A 16,562-nucleotide genomic window follows, 5' to 3' on the forward strand; every position below is an offset into this window, starting at 1 on the left:
TGAGGCTTGGCTTTTTGTGTTTTTTTTGGCAATGATGCTTTGAGTAGAGAATCTGAATTTGAGGGTTGTCTCCGCTTTGAAGAGAGAACTTTTTTTCATGGAATTGTTAAATAGGGCTGAACATGAACAAAGGACTTAATTTTTGTTTGGATGGAGTCTCGTTAAGGAAGGTGGAACAGGCTCCACCAAGATGAATTTGTTGGCCTGGTAGCAAGAAAAGGAAGATGTAGAAGTGAAATTCTTAAGAGTCATATGATATGATTTATTATTCTGTTTCTAACACAGTTTGATCATGGTACCTTAGTAGCTGCAACCTTCTGCTTAAGAAGGATGGGGTCTCTCATCCCTGGTCACCGAAGGTGAGCAGGTTCTCCCAACAATATTTCAATTTACAGATCTTGTCTGCAGAACGAGCAGGGAAATCTTTATGGAGAAGAGAGATCAGTGCTTCCATGTTACCTAACATGAATGCTTACACACATGTCAGAAACATTGGCTCCTGCCAAATTAATATCTTGGACCCCAACATGCCAAGACTAAACTTCTACCATTGCTGAGAAGAAAATTCAGAATCTTGCGAGCCCATTAACCAGAGCCCTAATAGATTGGTTCAAATGATGAACAAAAAACTCCATTAACTTGAAATCTCTAATTTGAGTTCCACCATTAACTTTTCAGAGAGAGAATGTATTTATATGTAATTAACTTCATTAGAGTTCTTCTAAGTTTTGGTTGTGACAGCATGCTGTGGATACATTGCAGGAGCAGCTAGCTAGCTCAATTGTAATTAGGATTAATGCTTATGAGGTCTGGTCTCTACCTTTTATTTTGTGTGTAATATATCTTATCGACTTTTTACATTATATTTTCACATTAAATAATAAGAATCATAGAAATCTAACATCTTAAGCAAACACGGAAACGACCAAACTCATTTACACCTATTTATTTATAATACTTCAACTACCTGTCTTCTCTCATTAGTGGACCGAGCAGCTCTTGTGTTTCAGATTTTATCTTCTTTATATCCATATGTAGTGTTTAGGTTTTTATCTGGTCTCTGATATTATTATCGAAAATAAGCAATCATGTCGATCCTGGATTCCTTCTTCGACAAAGGCTTTAAAGCTGCCAAATGGTAATTCATTCTATCCTTCTCTATTTTGTTTTTGGGTTTTTGTTTTCTTGCTTTAATCATGGTTCAATTTGGATTTGGAATTCTGGGTTTTGTTTGGTTTTTGAGAAAATGTTAACTTCAGTAAGGGAATTCAGAACTTAACGTTTCATTAAAATCAAGTGATGAAATTCAATGTGCAATCTTTTCTTTTTTTAATTTGTTCTTCTTTGCATAAATTAAAGAAATAAGAGACTATAAAAAGTTGAGAATTAAGAATCCGGGTACTTATCTCGTGTGTTGTAGATATTTAGTTAATGTAAAAAGTAAATAGAATTCATTGAGGATTTGGAGGGTTCATACTTTTTTTTTTGAGTGCTTATGTTTTGATTAAATGCTATCATTGATTATTTTTTTGGGGTTTAAAGATTTGATGAGAACTATTGGTGTTTTAACTTGTTTTTCTTGTATACAGTAAAACCTTACTGAAGTTGACAATACCCCGGATAAAGTTGTTGAGGAACAGGAGAGAGATTCAGATAAAGCAAATGCGCCGCGACGTTGCTAAGCTTCTTGAGACTGGTCAAGAAGCCACTTCTCGCATTCGGGTATTGCTACTTTTCTGACTGAAATCATTTTTAATAGGTAGAACAGATTTTTTGTTTTTAGTCTCCTAAGATACCTGAAAAGGGAATGATCTTGTGGTGCTGTTGATAATTACATATCAGGTGGAGAATATTATAAGAGAGGAGAATATGATGGCTGCTCAAGAGATCATTGAGTTGTTCTGTGAGCTTATTACTGTGCGTCTTCCAATTATTGAAACACAAAGGTTATTCCTCACATTACATTATCTGGCTTTCAATATGTTTGTTTCCGGTTTGTTAATGCACTCTCCTGCTGGATACTTGTCTTAACTATGTTGATGCCTTCTTCAAGGCATAAACTTAGATTTATTAGTTTGTTTTTGTTCATATTGTTATTTGCTTAACTAGAGATATTTCCGCCTGCCCATGAGTTTTTATAGGTTCATTAACTGTATATCATATTTAATGAAAGGTTTACCGGTAATATAGCTTGTTTTCACCTAAAGTAGCAGGTTTAAGGAAGGAAAAAAAGCCCTTTCCTGAATATCAGAGAAACAAAAGGTTGAGGAAATCGAAGGACAAAGAAGTAATCATTGATCAAAGTACTGATATTCAGTTATATATATGGAAAAGGATCAGAGAAGCATAACATAGGATGGTTTTATATGTTTTCACTTTTCCAAGTTTTCTTCTCGATTCATGTCGCCCCACATTACTACAGACATGCTATATCATAATGTAGGATATCTTTGTACTGCCCTGGGCTGTCCAGCTTTAACTCTGGAGACTCACCCGTTTCATGGTCTAGGATGAAATCCTGATCACTTTCCAGACTTGTTTTGGAGGGAGCAGTGCAAGTCACAGTCTTTGATATTTTTGCTTTACCTTAGAAACTCTAGGCTGTTGTCTAAATGCTGAATTTGCAATAATTGTTTAAGCTCAAGTATAATATGAACTGTTAAAGTTGAGAATTGGGTCAAAGTTGCCAGACAAACAATTAGGAGGTTCAATGGTGATTGTTATCCTAGAGTTGCTGTGACATGTTAATTGAGCAGTGAACCTGCAGATAATTCAGGTGAAGCTTCAACTCTGCCTTACCTTCTTGAGCCATTATGGTTGTGGGTTGTCTTAAAAGCAGTCAAGACTGATGAGTTTGCAGACAGTATCATCATTAAGAGCCTTATTATAGACCCCCAAGTTAAGTCTTGCAAAAGTCTAACCTGTTACCTTCTTCGTATTGGATTTCCAATGTGGTTGGGAAATCAATTTGTTTATGTTCCATATCCTGTCAATATTTCTTTATGGTTATACAATTTCATGAATGGCAACATCTGTGTGTAGCTCTGATAATTTATTTGTTTCTTGTACGCAATTTATACCTCTATGCAAAGTGAGTTGAAGAATCTTCATAGCTACTTGTAGTTAAGAACACCACTCAATTTTCATAGATTGTATTTTTCAAATGTCATTTTTTTTTTTACTTTTCAGGGAATGTCCTTTAGACTTGAAAGAAGCAATGTCCAGTGTCTGTTTTGCTGCACCAAGATGTGGAGATCTACCCGAGCTGCTGCAGGTTCAAACCCTATTTGCTTCCAAATATGGAAAGGAATTTGTAGCTGCTGCAACAGAGCTTAGGCCAGCTTGTGGTGTTAATCGCCAGGTTTTTTGAATCTCTATCTTATGCCTTGATTTATTTCTTCCAGCAAGTTCCTTTGTTTATGTTTATGTTTATGTTTATGCTTCCTTTTCTTCTGACATTTTTCAAATTGAAATCCTGCAGTTAATACAACTCCTTTCAGTTTGTGCGCCTTCACCTGAAGCAAAGCTGAAGCTTCTGAAGGGAATTGCTGAAGAGCATGAGTTAGACTGGGACCCAGCTGCATCTGAAACCGAGCTTTTAAAAAAGAATGAAGATTTATTGGTTAGTATGGTGCAACTGCCTCAATTCTTGTTATCTTTCCTTGTCTTACACGTGTTCTCTCATTGTCAGAATGGTCCAACACATATCACTATACTGCCTCTTCCCAAAGAGAAGCAGGATGAAGTACTTAACGCTCCTGATCCTGCCAAGCATGAACAGTCTGATTCTGATACAGGCTCTGACCCATTAGATTTTCCTGAAGTTCCTGAGGTGTCGCCGCGGCCAAGTGCAAATTCTGCCTCGGCACCAGGGATAGCACCACCTGAACAAGCGGCTCTACACCCTGACATTGATCATGAATCATCAAATCAGTATGTGACTAACAAAGATCTATCACAAGAACCTCATATTGTACATCAGGATGTGATTGAAGAAAAGTCAGCAGCTACCAGGGATGAAATTTCAAGCACCGCGGCAAGTGCCAGGGAAGAAAAAAAGTTTCTGTCATCCATTTCTCCCCCTTCACTATCCTCTGCATCATTTTCTTCGCCACCCTCTGCACTGAGGACCAAAAGTGAGGTCAATGTGGATCTGCAGAATGTTTCATCTACTGTGGAGACTGCTAAGCATGCAACAATACCAAGCACTTCACCACCACATGGAACGAGGACCGGAACTGAGGCTAATGTGGATCTTCAAGATGTTTTAGCTGCAGTGCATGCTGCTGCTGAGACTGCTGAATGTGCAGCAGCAGCAGCTCGCTCAGCGGCAACTCTTGCACAGGCAAAGATTAGTGAGCTAACCAAGAAAAACAGTGAGAGGTTACATGAGAGCGGCTATGATAACCCCTTTTTTGTGGATACTCCTGATCTATCAGCTTCTGCTGATAAGCCACGTTTTGTTCACCAACAATCTTTTGGTGACCGGGATAATGTTGCAAATTATAAAGACTTCCATCCACTTCATGAGGGCCACCAGGCATCAGAGTTGTTGGATATTCCTTCCTTTGAGAAACTCAAAGTGGATTATGATTCTCCTCGTAGTGATCATGTTGTTGAGCAAGGGTCTGTTAGTCACCAGCCACAGAGATTGCCTTCAATGGATGATGAGCCATACTTCTCATACCCAAATTTGTTCACATCACAGAACTCAAATCTTGGATCAAGTGCTCTATCTGCTACAGATCATTCCAATTCAATCCATGACCTTTGATTTTTGGGTCCTGTGCATTGGTTTGTGGAGAGTTGACTTAGTGCCGTGCAGTCATCGATGCAATTTGGGGTGAGCCATTTTCGTTGTTATTTGTAGAGTACAAGGTTACTAGTTGTTACAAGTTCAAGGAAGCTTTATCATTAGGAAATTTCAACTGCTTATTGTAGTTGAGAGAAGCCATCTCAGATGAGTTTATGTATTTTGTGTTGATCAATTATAGGATTCATGTAAAGAAACCTTATTCTGTCGCAGGTAATGAAGTTCATCTTTCCTCGAATTTTGACGTTCAATTGTCCAGCCTTTGTAATTTTGTTAAACAGATTTAACAAAACCTTGTGCCTGTTTATTTTTCCATCCGAGTTCATTTTATGAATGTGATGAATATTGAGCAACCGCTCATGACAACAACAGGATTTAGCTACGTTCATACCATAGTTGATAAGCTAGTAACACAAAAACTTCAAGATATTTCATCAATCCAGTTCTTGGTTTCTAGTCCAACAACTTAAGACAATAAGAGGTTTTTCCCGGTAGAGGATTCAGGTCCGCAAGTTTTATTCTCTAGTAACAATCTCCAGGTCACAACCACTGTGACTTCTGCCTCTTCCTTGTTTCCAAGCACTTGAAGTCTTGAATCCATCCATGCTCAAAGCCATTGTTCGTTCTCTATTGGCAGAGGCTGTAGGTTTTAAACTAGAGATTCAACCTACAACCAGCTTTAAAAAGGGTTTGAAAAGTTTCCTCCATGGAAATGTTTTTCCAACTTTTCATTTGATACTGACTTTGATTCCCAGAGTATCAATCAAGTTTCTGCTTCGTTGAGTTTTGCGTAAATATGGTGCTCGAACTGTATTGACTTAAAGAAGCTGTTCCAAGAAAGTGATGACCTGTCTGGCGTTTAACTAACAATCCCACATCGAAGAACACAAGAATTCACATGAGGCGTGTGGGTATAAATTAGAAGGCCTCAGCAACGTTATACATACTTACCTGGACGGGATCAATGGGTGATCATGAAGGCCCATGGTCTAGGTCAGTGACCTCCATTGCACTTAGGAGGGGTGCTGGTCTAAGGTCTCCCCAAGAGGGAGAGCCTACGTCAAAATTTGTGGCAGAGGGGGCTGCGCGAGTCGCGGCCCCTACCCAACACAAGTCTAAATATTTTGTCCAGTAGGGTTCTTCAACCGTTTTGCCAGAGTTCTTTTTATTCTGTGGTCGAGAGTGTTAAAGATGTAATCAGAAGTTGAATGGGTGTTACAAATTAATACTATTTATAGAAGTTGTGAGTGAGTTGAGTCAAGCAAATCTTAAATTATATAAAAATTCTAATAATTTTAAAAAATATCAAGGTTAAAAGAAAAGGAATTTTTGAGGGTGGGCCTGTAAGCCAGCGCCTTCCCATTGCCTGTACGATTTAAACTTGAACATTTGTTAAATTAATTTATGGCTTTAAGAACATTAAAAATCACTCCAAAACTTGAAATTAAAAATGTTTCTAAGCTTAAGTCTGTTCTTTTAAATACTTTCAAAGTAAAAAAAAAAAAAAAAACACAATCTAAATTCTTCTATGCAAAACTATTTGACACAAACTAATGGTTAAAATGATCGTCAACAACTCTCTTTACTAAAATTTAACTAGTTTTTTTCTCTCCTCAGAAACTGAATAAAAGTTTGATGTTAAAATTAAATATTTTAAAAAATTTAGAGGAATTAATTACCTGTTAGCAAAAACAAAGGACTAAAATCAATCTCTCTAACAAATAAAAGTTGTTAAAATATATATATGCTAAAAGTTGTTAACAAATATATATATGCTAAAATTAAACTTGAAAGAACTCAATTGTATAAAATAAAAGTTGAACCAAAATGAGAATTTTTTTAAAAAAAATCACTGCTAAAATCAACAGTGAAATGAATTAATTACAGTAAAAACACTAAATCTTTTTAGTTTTTACTATAATTTTCTGAAAAATAGTTTAATTGAAGACTGAGCTGAGCACTTAGAATTAGAACAGTCGGTGTGCAAACCAAAGAAGGCACAAGTTCAGTAACAAATAATCCATCCAGACAAATTTCTCACTAAAAAATGTTTAAATTAGTAACCAGCGTTCCATAGGGGTTCCTCTATGTACTTAAATTTGAAAAATTCACAACTCAGGCCTACTCTTCCATAAAATTGCAGTAGGCAAAGATTGAACTGCACGGGCCGCATCCAAATATCAGCTGCTCCATTGGCAGCAGATGACACAAATTGCAGCTCAACAACACGACTCGTATGCACAAAGGTAATGAATACAATGCAGAATGGACTTACATGAGACTTAAAATCAGGATACATTCATCAAATCAAAAGACAAAAAAAAAGGGTAGAAAATTATGATAAAATAAAAAATAGGCAGTATTTCCTCTCTTGTAACTGTGCCATGGTCACCTTGGACCAGATAACTCAACCGCATGCAGATTTTCTGTCGAGTCAACAATCCAATCAGAGCTTGGATGAGGGGATAATTCCACCTCCTGACGAAGAACTTCTACCTTTTGCCACTCATCCCATCTCTCTGCTAAACCATCACCTTCAAGCATTCTCACCACTTCTGACATCTTAGGCCGCTCCATCGGGGTACCTTGCGTACAAAGCAGCGCAACCTGGATTAGTTGCTCCACCTCTGCTTCCACATATTTGTTTTGGAGATCAGGATCTACTAGCATTTCTAACTTCTTCTCCTTAAGAAGTCCTTTTACCTGAGACGACATCAATTCCATTAGATATACGAACTAGTCATTGTTCCGAAGCCTTATGAAACGGGCAAAAAGACAAGACTTCAACAAAAAAATAAAATAAAATAAGAACATAGTAAAGTGTGCATACCCAATCAAGCAACATAACATCATCATCATTTGCCAACCTAGCAAGGTCAAAGGCCCTCTGTCCAGTAATTAGCTCCAGAAGCATGATTCCATAACCAAAAACATCAGTTTTCTCGGACGATTTACCAGTAGATAGGTACTCTGGAGCTATGTGCCCTATTGTACCACGGACAGCAGTGGTGACGTGAGTATCCTTGTAGTCCATCAATTTTGCTAACCCAAAATCCCCAACAACAGCCTCAAATTCCTCATCCAACAAAATATTTGCAGCTTTAACATCCCGATGAATAATCTTTGGATCACAATGATCATGCAAATAAGATAAACCCCTTGCAGATCCCAATGCAATTCGCTTCCGTGTTGGCCAATCTAGAGGAGGTTGTGATGGTGGGCGTTCTAAAACATGCATCGATAAAACAATTAAGGCAATGATATAACTGGCACAAAGCTAGTTTTAGAAGGCACAAAGAATGATCGACCTATTTAATAATCAAAACAAATTGTGTCAAGGCAGTTGAAATATCAATGACAAATGCCAATGATAACAAGGTTTACCCCTCAAACATGATGCAACACTTCCATTAGCCATGTAGGGATAAACAAGCAGTCTTTCAGTTGGTGTCATGCAAAAGCCTCGTAAGCGGAGGAGATTCCGATGCACAGCCATGCTTATCATCTCGACTTCTGTTTGAAACTGCAACTCTCCTCCAGGTGTACGTTCTTCTTTAAGTCTTTTTACAGCCACCAATGAGCCATCTGCTAGACGTCCTTTGTAAACCTTACCAAATCCTCCTCTACCCAGAATATTTTTGTTGCTAAAGCTATCTGTTGCAACTTGTAATTCTCGCAGTGAAAACCTCTTAAGCTGTCCTAGATGAACCTCGGGATCTTCTTCAGCTGCAAAGAGACAAACATATTTCATCAAAACATCCTACAAAGTCTAAATGTGTTTTTGTTTTTTTTCTTCAGTTAAAACCCTAACCAGGAACATCAAAGAAGAATTCCTGAGGCTTCCTCCGACGCCACAAAGCAAATGCTAATGCAGGGGCAGCAAACAGTAAGGCTGCACCAGCCGCAACTCCTCCAGCAATTGCTCCAGTTACACTATTACCTCCTGAAATTAGATGCAAAAAAAAATATACCTAGATTAGCAGAACAGGATATCAAATTCTTGACAAAATATCCACCAGTAAACCAAATAGTGATCAAAAAATGGGAAACATAACACTAAAAAATGGGAATTCAGCCTATGCCAGGGAAACATAATTGAATCAATTAAATCAATTTTAATTAATTTAAGTTCTACAAGTTAACATGTGTTGCAATATATTCTTGTACAAGTATTACTACATCACAAATTAAATATTCCAGCCAGTGTGTACAACACAATAATGACAACAAAACATGCCTTCATATTAATAGACCAGCAGAAGCAAAATTCATATGTAGTATGTATAACTTGGACCACATAACAGTTCAATGTTGACCAAGCAATAATAGAAGGAAGAACTTCGCTCATAAAAACCCAGGTCAGCTCACATGCCAAAAACATTGACCGACCGTGCTGGAGACTTGAGAAATACTATAATGTGAGAGCATAATCTGCACTTCTTAATTTCAAACTGAGAATGAGTGACAGGTTACCTGGTGTAGAAACTGGAGGCAGTGGGACAAATGGAGGAGGAGGAGAAAATGGAGGAGAACCTGGGCAGGGATGACCGGTAACCGGTCCACAGAGATCCAAGTTGTTAGCAAAACTGAAAGGGAAAAGGAAGAATTTCAGAAGCGCTTTCAAAAGCAGTCCATTAAGGGCAGGTAATGCTCTGATGATTATCAAACCTGATGGGAGTGAACAGTGAGAAGGAACCATTATCTGGAACCACTCCAGAGAGGCGGTTGTTTGAAAGATCCCTGTGTTCAAAAATGCAAAATGCAAAAATTTACTTTTGTGTCACACAATTTCTTAAAGAAAGATTTCTTCAAGAAACATAGTAAGTAACTGAGCACTCACAGTACTTGAAGTGCTGAGATATTAGTCAATGACATTGGAATGGGCCCCACCAAACTATTGTTATTAAGCCGACTGTCCTTGCACCAAACATGCCAGGAACAAAAAAAAAAAGTTAAGCTCCAAAATCAATCAAGAGACGCAGCTTAAATTACCATCATAAGCAGATGCCATAACAGTATATTATGGCTAAGGATATAAAAGCCATGTTAAATAAAGAAATTGCATCATTGATTTGGCATGTGTGTGCAGATGCAGGTTACCAACACTCATGTGCATGTCTACCAGGCAGCAATTGCAATTTATCATTAGATGGATCATTAGGGATCGCTTAAGATTAGGGATTCTGGCAATTCAGTAGAGCCAAGAGACAACTAATAACTTCATTTTGTTTTTCCTGTGCAGTATAAAAACTCCTATAACAAGGTACACATATCAAGAAGCATCACTAGTAATGGACAAGAATAAAGAATTGATATGCATATAATAACAATTTTTGGAAACTACACCACAAAGATGGAGACTGAATATTTTAGGAGCATACTTACAGGAATCGCAGTTTTGACAGCTTGCCCAAAGTGTCCGGGATGGGACCAGTAAAACTATTCAAGTAAAGATCCAAGCTCACCAGGTTAGTCAAATTTCCCAGATCACTAGGAATTGGTCCACTTATATTGTTACTATAGAGTTCCCTGTTGTAAACAATATGGCTTAATGAATCATGCAAGAAATGATTAAAAAACGAAAGATGTGTCAACCATAAACTCACAAAACAAAATTAACAAATTGCCAAGGGACTTTTTCATAACTAGATCAAGCATGATATACGTTTGCATCTGTTCAAAACAAACACATCACTACTAGAAGGAACTTCCAAGTGGTGAACATTAAAATTTACCAAACATTTCTCCTGGGCCTGACCTGATCCACACAAGATGCTGTTACATTACAACCAACTACAACCTCAATGTATGGAGCCAATACAAGATAGTGGTTCGAGCAGCAGAGATTGTTCTTCCAGTTTATGAAACATGAACTTCACAAATTTTCAGTCATGGAAGTTATTACTAGACCACATTCAATTTTACCACTGACCAAAGCTACAAGCACACAGTTTAATACCAGAAAAGCATAGCATCCATTTCCTGAAACCTTAGATTATTTCAACTTTCCAATACCCTAGGATAAATTCCAGTACATGTCAGATCATTCTGCAAATTATCTCAGAGGAGCCTTTGCCTGGTACGGTGTCGAAACTTTTGGAATTGTAGCCAAAGAGAAGCAGGGCTTGAATCTTGAGAACAGCTACTAAATGTGAAATGTTAAGATAGCCTTCAAATTCTTTCTTCCAGGATACCAATTCAGTGGAAAAACACGAGCAATGCCTTTTTTTTTATTCCTTTATAACATGGCATTTCACTTATTGTGAATGGAGTTATAATTAAGTGATGGGTCATCCAATACAGAGAACAGAGGCCCCTAACATAACGAGTTTCTGACTTTCAATAGAAAATACAAGTTTCACTCAACCAGGCAGCAAATACGTGTTAGATTTGGTTAGACTACAGGAAATGCTAACATAATCAGAAATTTCCAATTCTTTTTCACAATTCATTGTTCTGTCTCATGGGTTCATTGCTTTAGTGGAAAATCTTTGGCCAACAACAATTTGTCAGGACAGCACCATAATCTACATGGTTGGAAGTGAGTAAAACACATGCCAACATAAACAATCTTGTTAATATTTCCATAATCATTTCCCAAATGGAAGAGTATTGAGAATAAAAATCCAAAACTGTTTTCTTTAATGTCACCAAATCTCCCATCCTTATAATCTAAACTCTTTGGGGAGAATCAGCCCCCGCAGAGAGCATAGTCAGCCCTTTCCAAAAACGACCTATGAGCTTTAGTCTAACCCTTGCCTCTGACATCAACTAGATCCATGTTTACCCCAGTAAGGATATAATAGCACAAGAGGCACTCACTATCAATTTCATTCAAGAATTCTATTTAACTATGAAAAGACATGCTCTATTTGTTTAGAAGTGCAAATATAATCCTTTTAGCTAGACTGCTAAGACATGGAAACACATTCTACACTTAATTGCACTAGTTCCAAATCATATTTTTTTCCAGAAAGAAAAAAATGAACTTTTTGATGATTTCACAATGAAAATTATTTCTGGGCAATCAACTATTATTCATTTCGACAAAGAAATGAATGCTTGTGAGCATTTATTTGTCTCCGACATGCAACTTGATGTATAACATTACATTTCGAAATTCACTTTACAAGAACAAGAGAACTGGTGCAGTGCACCATTATGCAACCATTTAACAAAAGAATTCGATGGATGCATTCAAATCATTGAGCAGGACTTACAAGTATTGCAAATTCTTAAGTAGGCCAAGCTGTGGAACAAGCTGACCAGATAAAGCAGCATTTCCAAGATCACTGTGAAATCAAGAAGAAATATCACATGCTGTATTCCTCGGGAATGCTTATATAAGCTAATTCGTATTGTTATAAGTTACATCAAAAGCTTGTTCTTGAGGAACATCAAAGGGGCAAGAAGCTTACACTCGTATGACACTATTATCATTGTCACATGTGACATGAAACCATGTGCAAGGGTTGACAAGGGTAGGATCCCAACTCTGCAGGACATTGTTTGGATCATTCAAGTTGCTCCTGAGGCTATGCAAAGCATCACCTGTTTTCCAGCAAGCAAATTCAAGTTAGGGGTTGACAACTATCATGGCACAAAATAGACAGAGATGAATCAATGAGGTGCAGGAATATCGAGGTTGACATTGATTCATGGCATTTCATCCATAGACATTAATGATGAAAAAAGAAGAGATTCTTTTCCCAAAAAAAAGAAAAGAAAAAAGTATAGGATTTAAGGCCTTCTTGTGATACCAGAACTTAACTGAATGTGCAAGACCCGAATCATCTCACAGAAATCATCCACTCATTATCTAACATTGATGGAAGGATATACATCCACAACCAAATGTATCTCAAACCAAGTACATTTTTTAAAATTATTTGATAAATCCATCCAGATATGAAGCTTTAAAATGGAGAACAAAAGGCAACGTCTTACGAGGTAAATTCTCAGGTGCAATAAAGCCATTCTAACTATCATCTTTAAGTCATAAATAGTACAAAAAAACATACTCTCGTTCTTACATTAAAAGATCAACATACACAACCTCAAATTTAAATGACATTCAAATTCACCAACAAAAGCAATAAATTGAAAAAATCCAATAAGTTTACCAGTAACCATTATCAAAGTACTTTACTCAGCCGCAAATACTCATTCTTCACTGCAGCAAACAATTAATGAAACCAAAAACAAAAACCCTTTTTCACAAATCAACAAATAAAGCAAAGATCAAGATCAAGTTCAAATTCTCAAAAAGAAAAAAAAAAAAAAACCAACAAAAATACAGTACCAAAAAACCCAGTAAATGAGCATAAAAACAACCAACCTTCCATGTTACCCAGAACCAGCCATACAGGATGCAGCAGCAACACCAAGATCAACAACCACAAAAACAGAAGGTCCCCAAGTTTCCTCTCCATAACCCACCAAAGCTCTTAACCTTAACCTCTCAATCTCCTCAGATCCAAACAACAACAGACCAAAACCCAACTCACCATTACATAGCCGACCAAAAATAAAAAAACAAAAAAAAAAAAAAACCACAGAACCCCTGGCTTTCCCTTTCTCTTTCAACTCTCTCACAACACCAAAAACACTAATAACCCCACCATTTTTATCTCCCTCTAGAAACTAACCTGATCTCTAACACCCCATTATACCTCACTTCAAAAAATCCACAACTTCAAGACAAAAACTCAAAACACACAACAAAAAACACAACAAGAAGAAGTAACAAGGCTGAAAATTTTCAAAGCATTTTCAGTTCACTATACTTTCTTTCTTGTAATAATAACTAAAAAAGAAAAAAAATACTTTCCTTTTTATCCATGTTTATTTATTATTTTTCTTTTTTAAGTGTTCTTTTTACGAGGGAGATGTGTAAGGCTGCCCGGACAAGAAGCTGAAGCTGCCCATTGCCCGAGCGCAGTCAAAAACCGCATTCGCGCTATATCAAGGAAAGTGATGTGACCCCAAAAAACACCGTTTCCAGGTCAAAACTTGTGGGACCGACCGTCAATATTTATTTTCGGGGTAAGGTATAAATTTGTCCCTGGTTTATTAAGGTCATAACATTTTGGTCCTTAAGCAAAAACAATTAATTATATTTTAAAGATTATTAAATGATAAAAAACAAATTAGCCTTAAGAAAACCACAAGCTAAATTCTCTTTGATTTAAATCAAATATTTATTAAATGATAAAGAATGACTACTTCTGCATATGAGTTAGGTTCATGGGTGGAAACCAAAGCCTTGCGATTTTTTAAGGCACTGCTTGGTAAAGTATTTAAAAATGTGATTGTATATATATTTTTAAAAATTTTAATTTTTTTTATTAAAAATTAAAAAAAAAATTATATATTTTAAATCGTTTTAATGTGTTAATCTTAAAAAATAATTTTTAAAAACTAAAAAACATCATTTTAATACATTTCAATATAAAAAATATTTTAAAAAATAATTGTAATTATATTTCTAAACATGCCTTTAATTAAGAGGTAAATGATTATGTGTTCTGAAAGGTATTGCGGCGTTTGTCCAAGTTAAAATTTTTTATTTTTATTTTTATTTAAAATTAATTTTTAATAATTTTAAATTATTTAATATATTTTTTAGAAAAATAGACTTTAAAAATCAATTAAAATACCTCACTAAGAAAAGAAAGATGTGACTTGATGGTTGTATGCTTGAAAACTCCTTGTCCTTGATAAGTGGGATGCTATAAATCGTTGCTAAGATGTAGATTTCGCGACAAAAAATAAATGGTATCATAAAATCATATTCATATCATAAAAAGAAATTAAAATAATATATTAGAAATTGTATAAAGGGGTGTTTAACTGGAGTTTTGAAAATTTTCAATTAATCTTTTTATATTTTTAAATTATTTTGATTTGATAATGTCAAAAATAATATTTATATCATAAAAAAATTAAAATAATATATTAGAAATTGTATAAAGGGGTGTTTAGCTGGAGTTTTGAAAATTTTAAATTAATTTTTTTTATTTTTAAATTATTTTGATGTGATAATGTAAAAAATAAATTTTTTAAAAAGTAATATTTATCATGTTCTCAAATACCCCAAACTAGCTAGGAAAGAAAATTTATTGTAGGAGAAAAAGGAATTATAGTTGCTTTTACCATGTTTTTTTTTCCTTCAAAAGTTTATTAATCAATAAAGAAATTAACATGTTCCTCTTTCCACATATTTATTTATAATTATTAAATCTGGTATGTTGGATTAATATGGTGATTCGTAAATTTAAGATTTAATCTAATTCTTTTAATGTATTGAATTAATCAAATCCGTGTGACTAGATGAATCATTTCATAACCTAATTAATCAACACAAATGTGGATGAAATCTAGTCATATCTTTTTTAAAAAATTCAAAGTAATAACTATTGAAATAAATCAAAATAATTGTTATATAAAGTTTATTTGATTAAGTTATCAGTCAAATTATATAATAGATGAATTTAACTTGTTTATTTTTGTATTTTAAAAGTATTTTTAAAATAATTTTATATTTTTATACTTTAAAATTAATATTTTTTAGTATTAAATTATTTTGATGTATTGATATTAAAAAATATTTTTTAAAAATATAAAAAAATTATTTTAATATATTTATAAATAAAAATATTTTAAAAAATAATTATAATTAAATTCAAGTGTTCTGATAACTCTGCATTTATTATGATGTGAAGGGCTACATTCTTGAAAAAAATGAGAGAGAGAGAGAGAGAGAGAGAGAGAGAGAGACGTGCTAACAAGCAAGAGATCAAAGCATCTTACAAATTAAAAGGTGCTCCTTCCACGTCTCCTGCTTGAGTGTGTACACGATTGATAGAATATTATATTTGGGGGATTTATTTATACTTCTGGCACAATGTTTTGGTTTGCCACGTCAGATATTGGGTACAAAACGTGACAGTGGCATTAGTGAGGCTGTCTTTGGCCTGATAGCGATGTGTCCCCGTGTGTGCGTTTTATTAAATCTTTTTTTTTTTTTTTAAAGCATAGTCATTCCGTATATTATCAATAATAATAATAATAATTCTCCTAACGATGTTATTGTGCTCCAAAACACCGATTATTATTCATTATAAAGGTGTAGTTATTGTTTTGTTTTGTTTTTTTTAATTATTTTATTTTTAACCTTTGCTTCGAGTATATAATATTTTCATTATAATATAAATATCTTTAGAAAATTATATAATACTATTTTAGTAATTATATTTTTTTAATTAATAATAAAACTACTAATATAACTCTTTAATAAAATAATTCAATGATGTCTAAACATGAATGTTTTTCATATTTGATAAAACAATATAATTATAACATTATCCCTATCATTCAAATTTTTTCACATTGGATTCAGGAACTTGATTATAATTTCATCTTAGTTTATTTTTTTTGTTGTTTAGTCCTAACTCCTAAGGACATTTTCAATTTTGAACAAATAAAAAAAAAGTTGCATTTTAGCAGCGCGTGCAACTAGCTCTGGTTGTTGTAACCATAAGTCTGCTGCATCATTTAATCTGTCACGGCATCTTTTTTCTCTCTGAGAGGTTCGATGTGATTAAGCCTGAAATTGCTTTTCTTTTCTCCATTTCTTTTCCTTATCTCGCTTCTTTGGATCATGTGTTGGTCATGCAAAAAATATATTAGCTCTTCAATTTATTTTTTCTTTTAATTCAATCCATCCTATCTTATTTGCAATTATTTT

General features: G+C 34.8%; 2 protein-coding genes and 1 non-coding gene across 3 annotated transcripts; 2 read left to right on the forward strand and 1 right to left on the reverse strand.

Annotated features, from left to right (window-relative positions):
- Positions 1 to 113: 113 nt before the first annotated feature.
- On the forward strand, positions 114 to 5,051 carry LOC118056548 (uncharacterized). The gene is made up of 6 exons (XM_035068791.2): positions 114 to 1,138; positions 1,590 to 1,722; positions 1,843 to 1,946; positions 3,190 to 3,361; positions 3,482 to 3,622; positions 3,692 to 5,051. The coding sequence occupies exons 1-6, from the start codon at positions 1,089 to 1,091 to the stop codon at positions 4,772 to 4,774; spliced, it is 1,683 nt and encodes a 560-aa protein (XP_034924682.1). The 5' UTR covers positions 114 to 1,088; the 3' UTR covers positions 4,775 to 5,051.
- A 705-nt stretch (positions 5,052 to 5,756) lies between these two features.
- On the forward strand, positions 5,757 to 5,916 carry LOC118056665 (U1 spliceosomal RNA). Its single transcript, XR_004688838.1, has one exon. It is a non-coding gene; the product is annotated as a U1 spliceosomal RNA (small nuclear RNA).
- A 906-nt stretch (positions 5,917 to 6,822) lies between these two features.
- On the reverse strand, positions 6,823 to 13,719 carry LOC118056553 (somatic embryogenesis receptor kinase 2). Its single transcript, XM_035068795.2, has 11 exons — positions 13,152 to 13,719; positions 12,232 to 12,364; positions 12,034 to 12,105; positions 10,199 to 10,342; positions 9,654 to 9,725; positions 9,482 to 9,553; positions 9,287 to 9,399; positions 8,625 to 8,756; positions 8,198 to 8,539; positions 7,644 to 8,038; positions 6,823 to 7,516 (listed from the first exon to the last, which is right to left on the reverse strand). The coding sequence occupies exons 1-11, from the start codon at positions 13,243 to 13,245 to the stop codon at positions 7,202 to 7,204; spliced, it is 1,884 nt and encodes a 627-aa protein (XP_034924686.1). The 5' UTR covers positions 13,246 to 13,719; the 3' UTR covers positions 6,823 to 7,201.
- Between the last annotated feature and the right edge of the window lie 2,843 nt (positions 13,720 to 16,562).

The sequence above is a fragment of the Populus alba genome, chromosome 19 (assembly GCF_005239225.2).
Source record: "Populus alba chromosome 19, ASM523922v2, whole genome shotgun sequence".
NCBI lineage: Eukaryota > Viridiplantae > Streptophyta > Magnoliopsida > Malpighiales > Salicaceae > Populus > Populus alba.

Excerpts from the sequence above, each read along its gene's own strand:
- LOC118056548 (XM_035068791.2), top strand. The coding sequence starts at position 1,089 with ATGTCGATCCTGGATTCCTTCTTCGACAAAGGCTTTAAAGCTGCCAAA. Across the intron at positions 1,723-1,842 it reads AAGCCACTTCTCGCATTCGG|GTGGAGAATATTATAAGAGA; the intron begins GTATTGCTACTT and ends ATTACATATCAG. Across the intron at positions 3,623-3,691 it reads AAAAGAATGAAGATTTATTG|AATGGTCCAACACATATCAC; the intron begins GTTAGTATGGTG and ends TCTCATTGTCAG.
- LOC118056553 (XM_035068795.2), bottom strand. The coding sequence starts at position 13,245 with ATGGAGAGGAAACTTGGGGACCTTCTGTTTTTGTGGTTGTTGATCTTG. Across the intron at positions 8,757-9,286 it reads GCCTCCAGTTTCTACACCAG|GAGGTAATAGTGTAACTGGA; the intron begins GTAACCTGTCAC and ends ATCTAATTTCAG. Across the intron at positions 8,039-8,197 it reads TGTTGCATCATGTTTGAGGG|AACGCCCACCATCACAACCT; the intron begins GTAAACCTTGTT and ends TGCATGTTTTAG.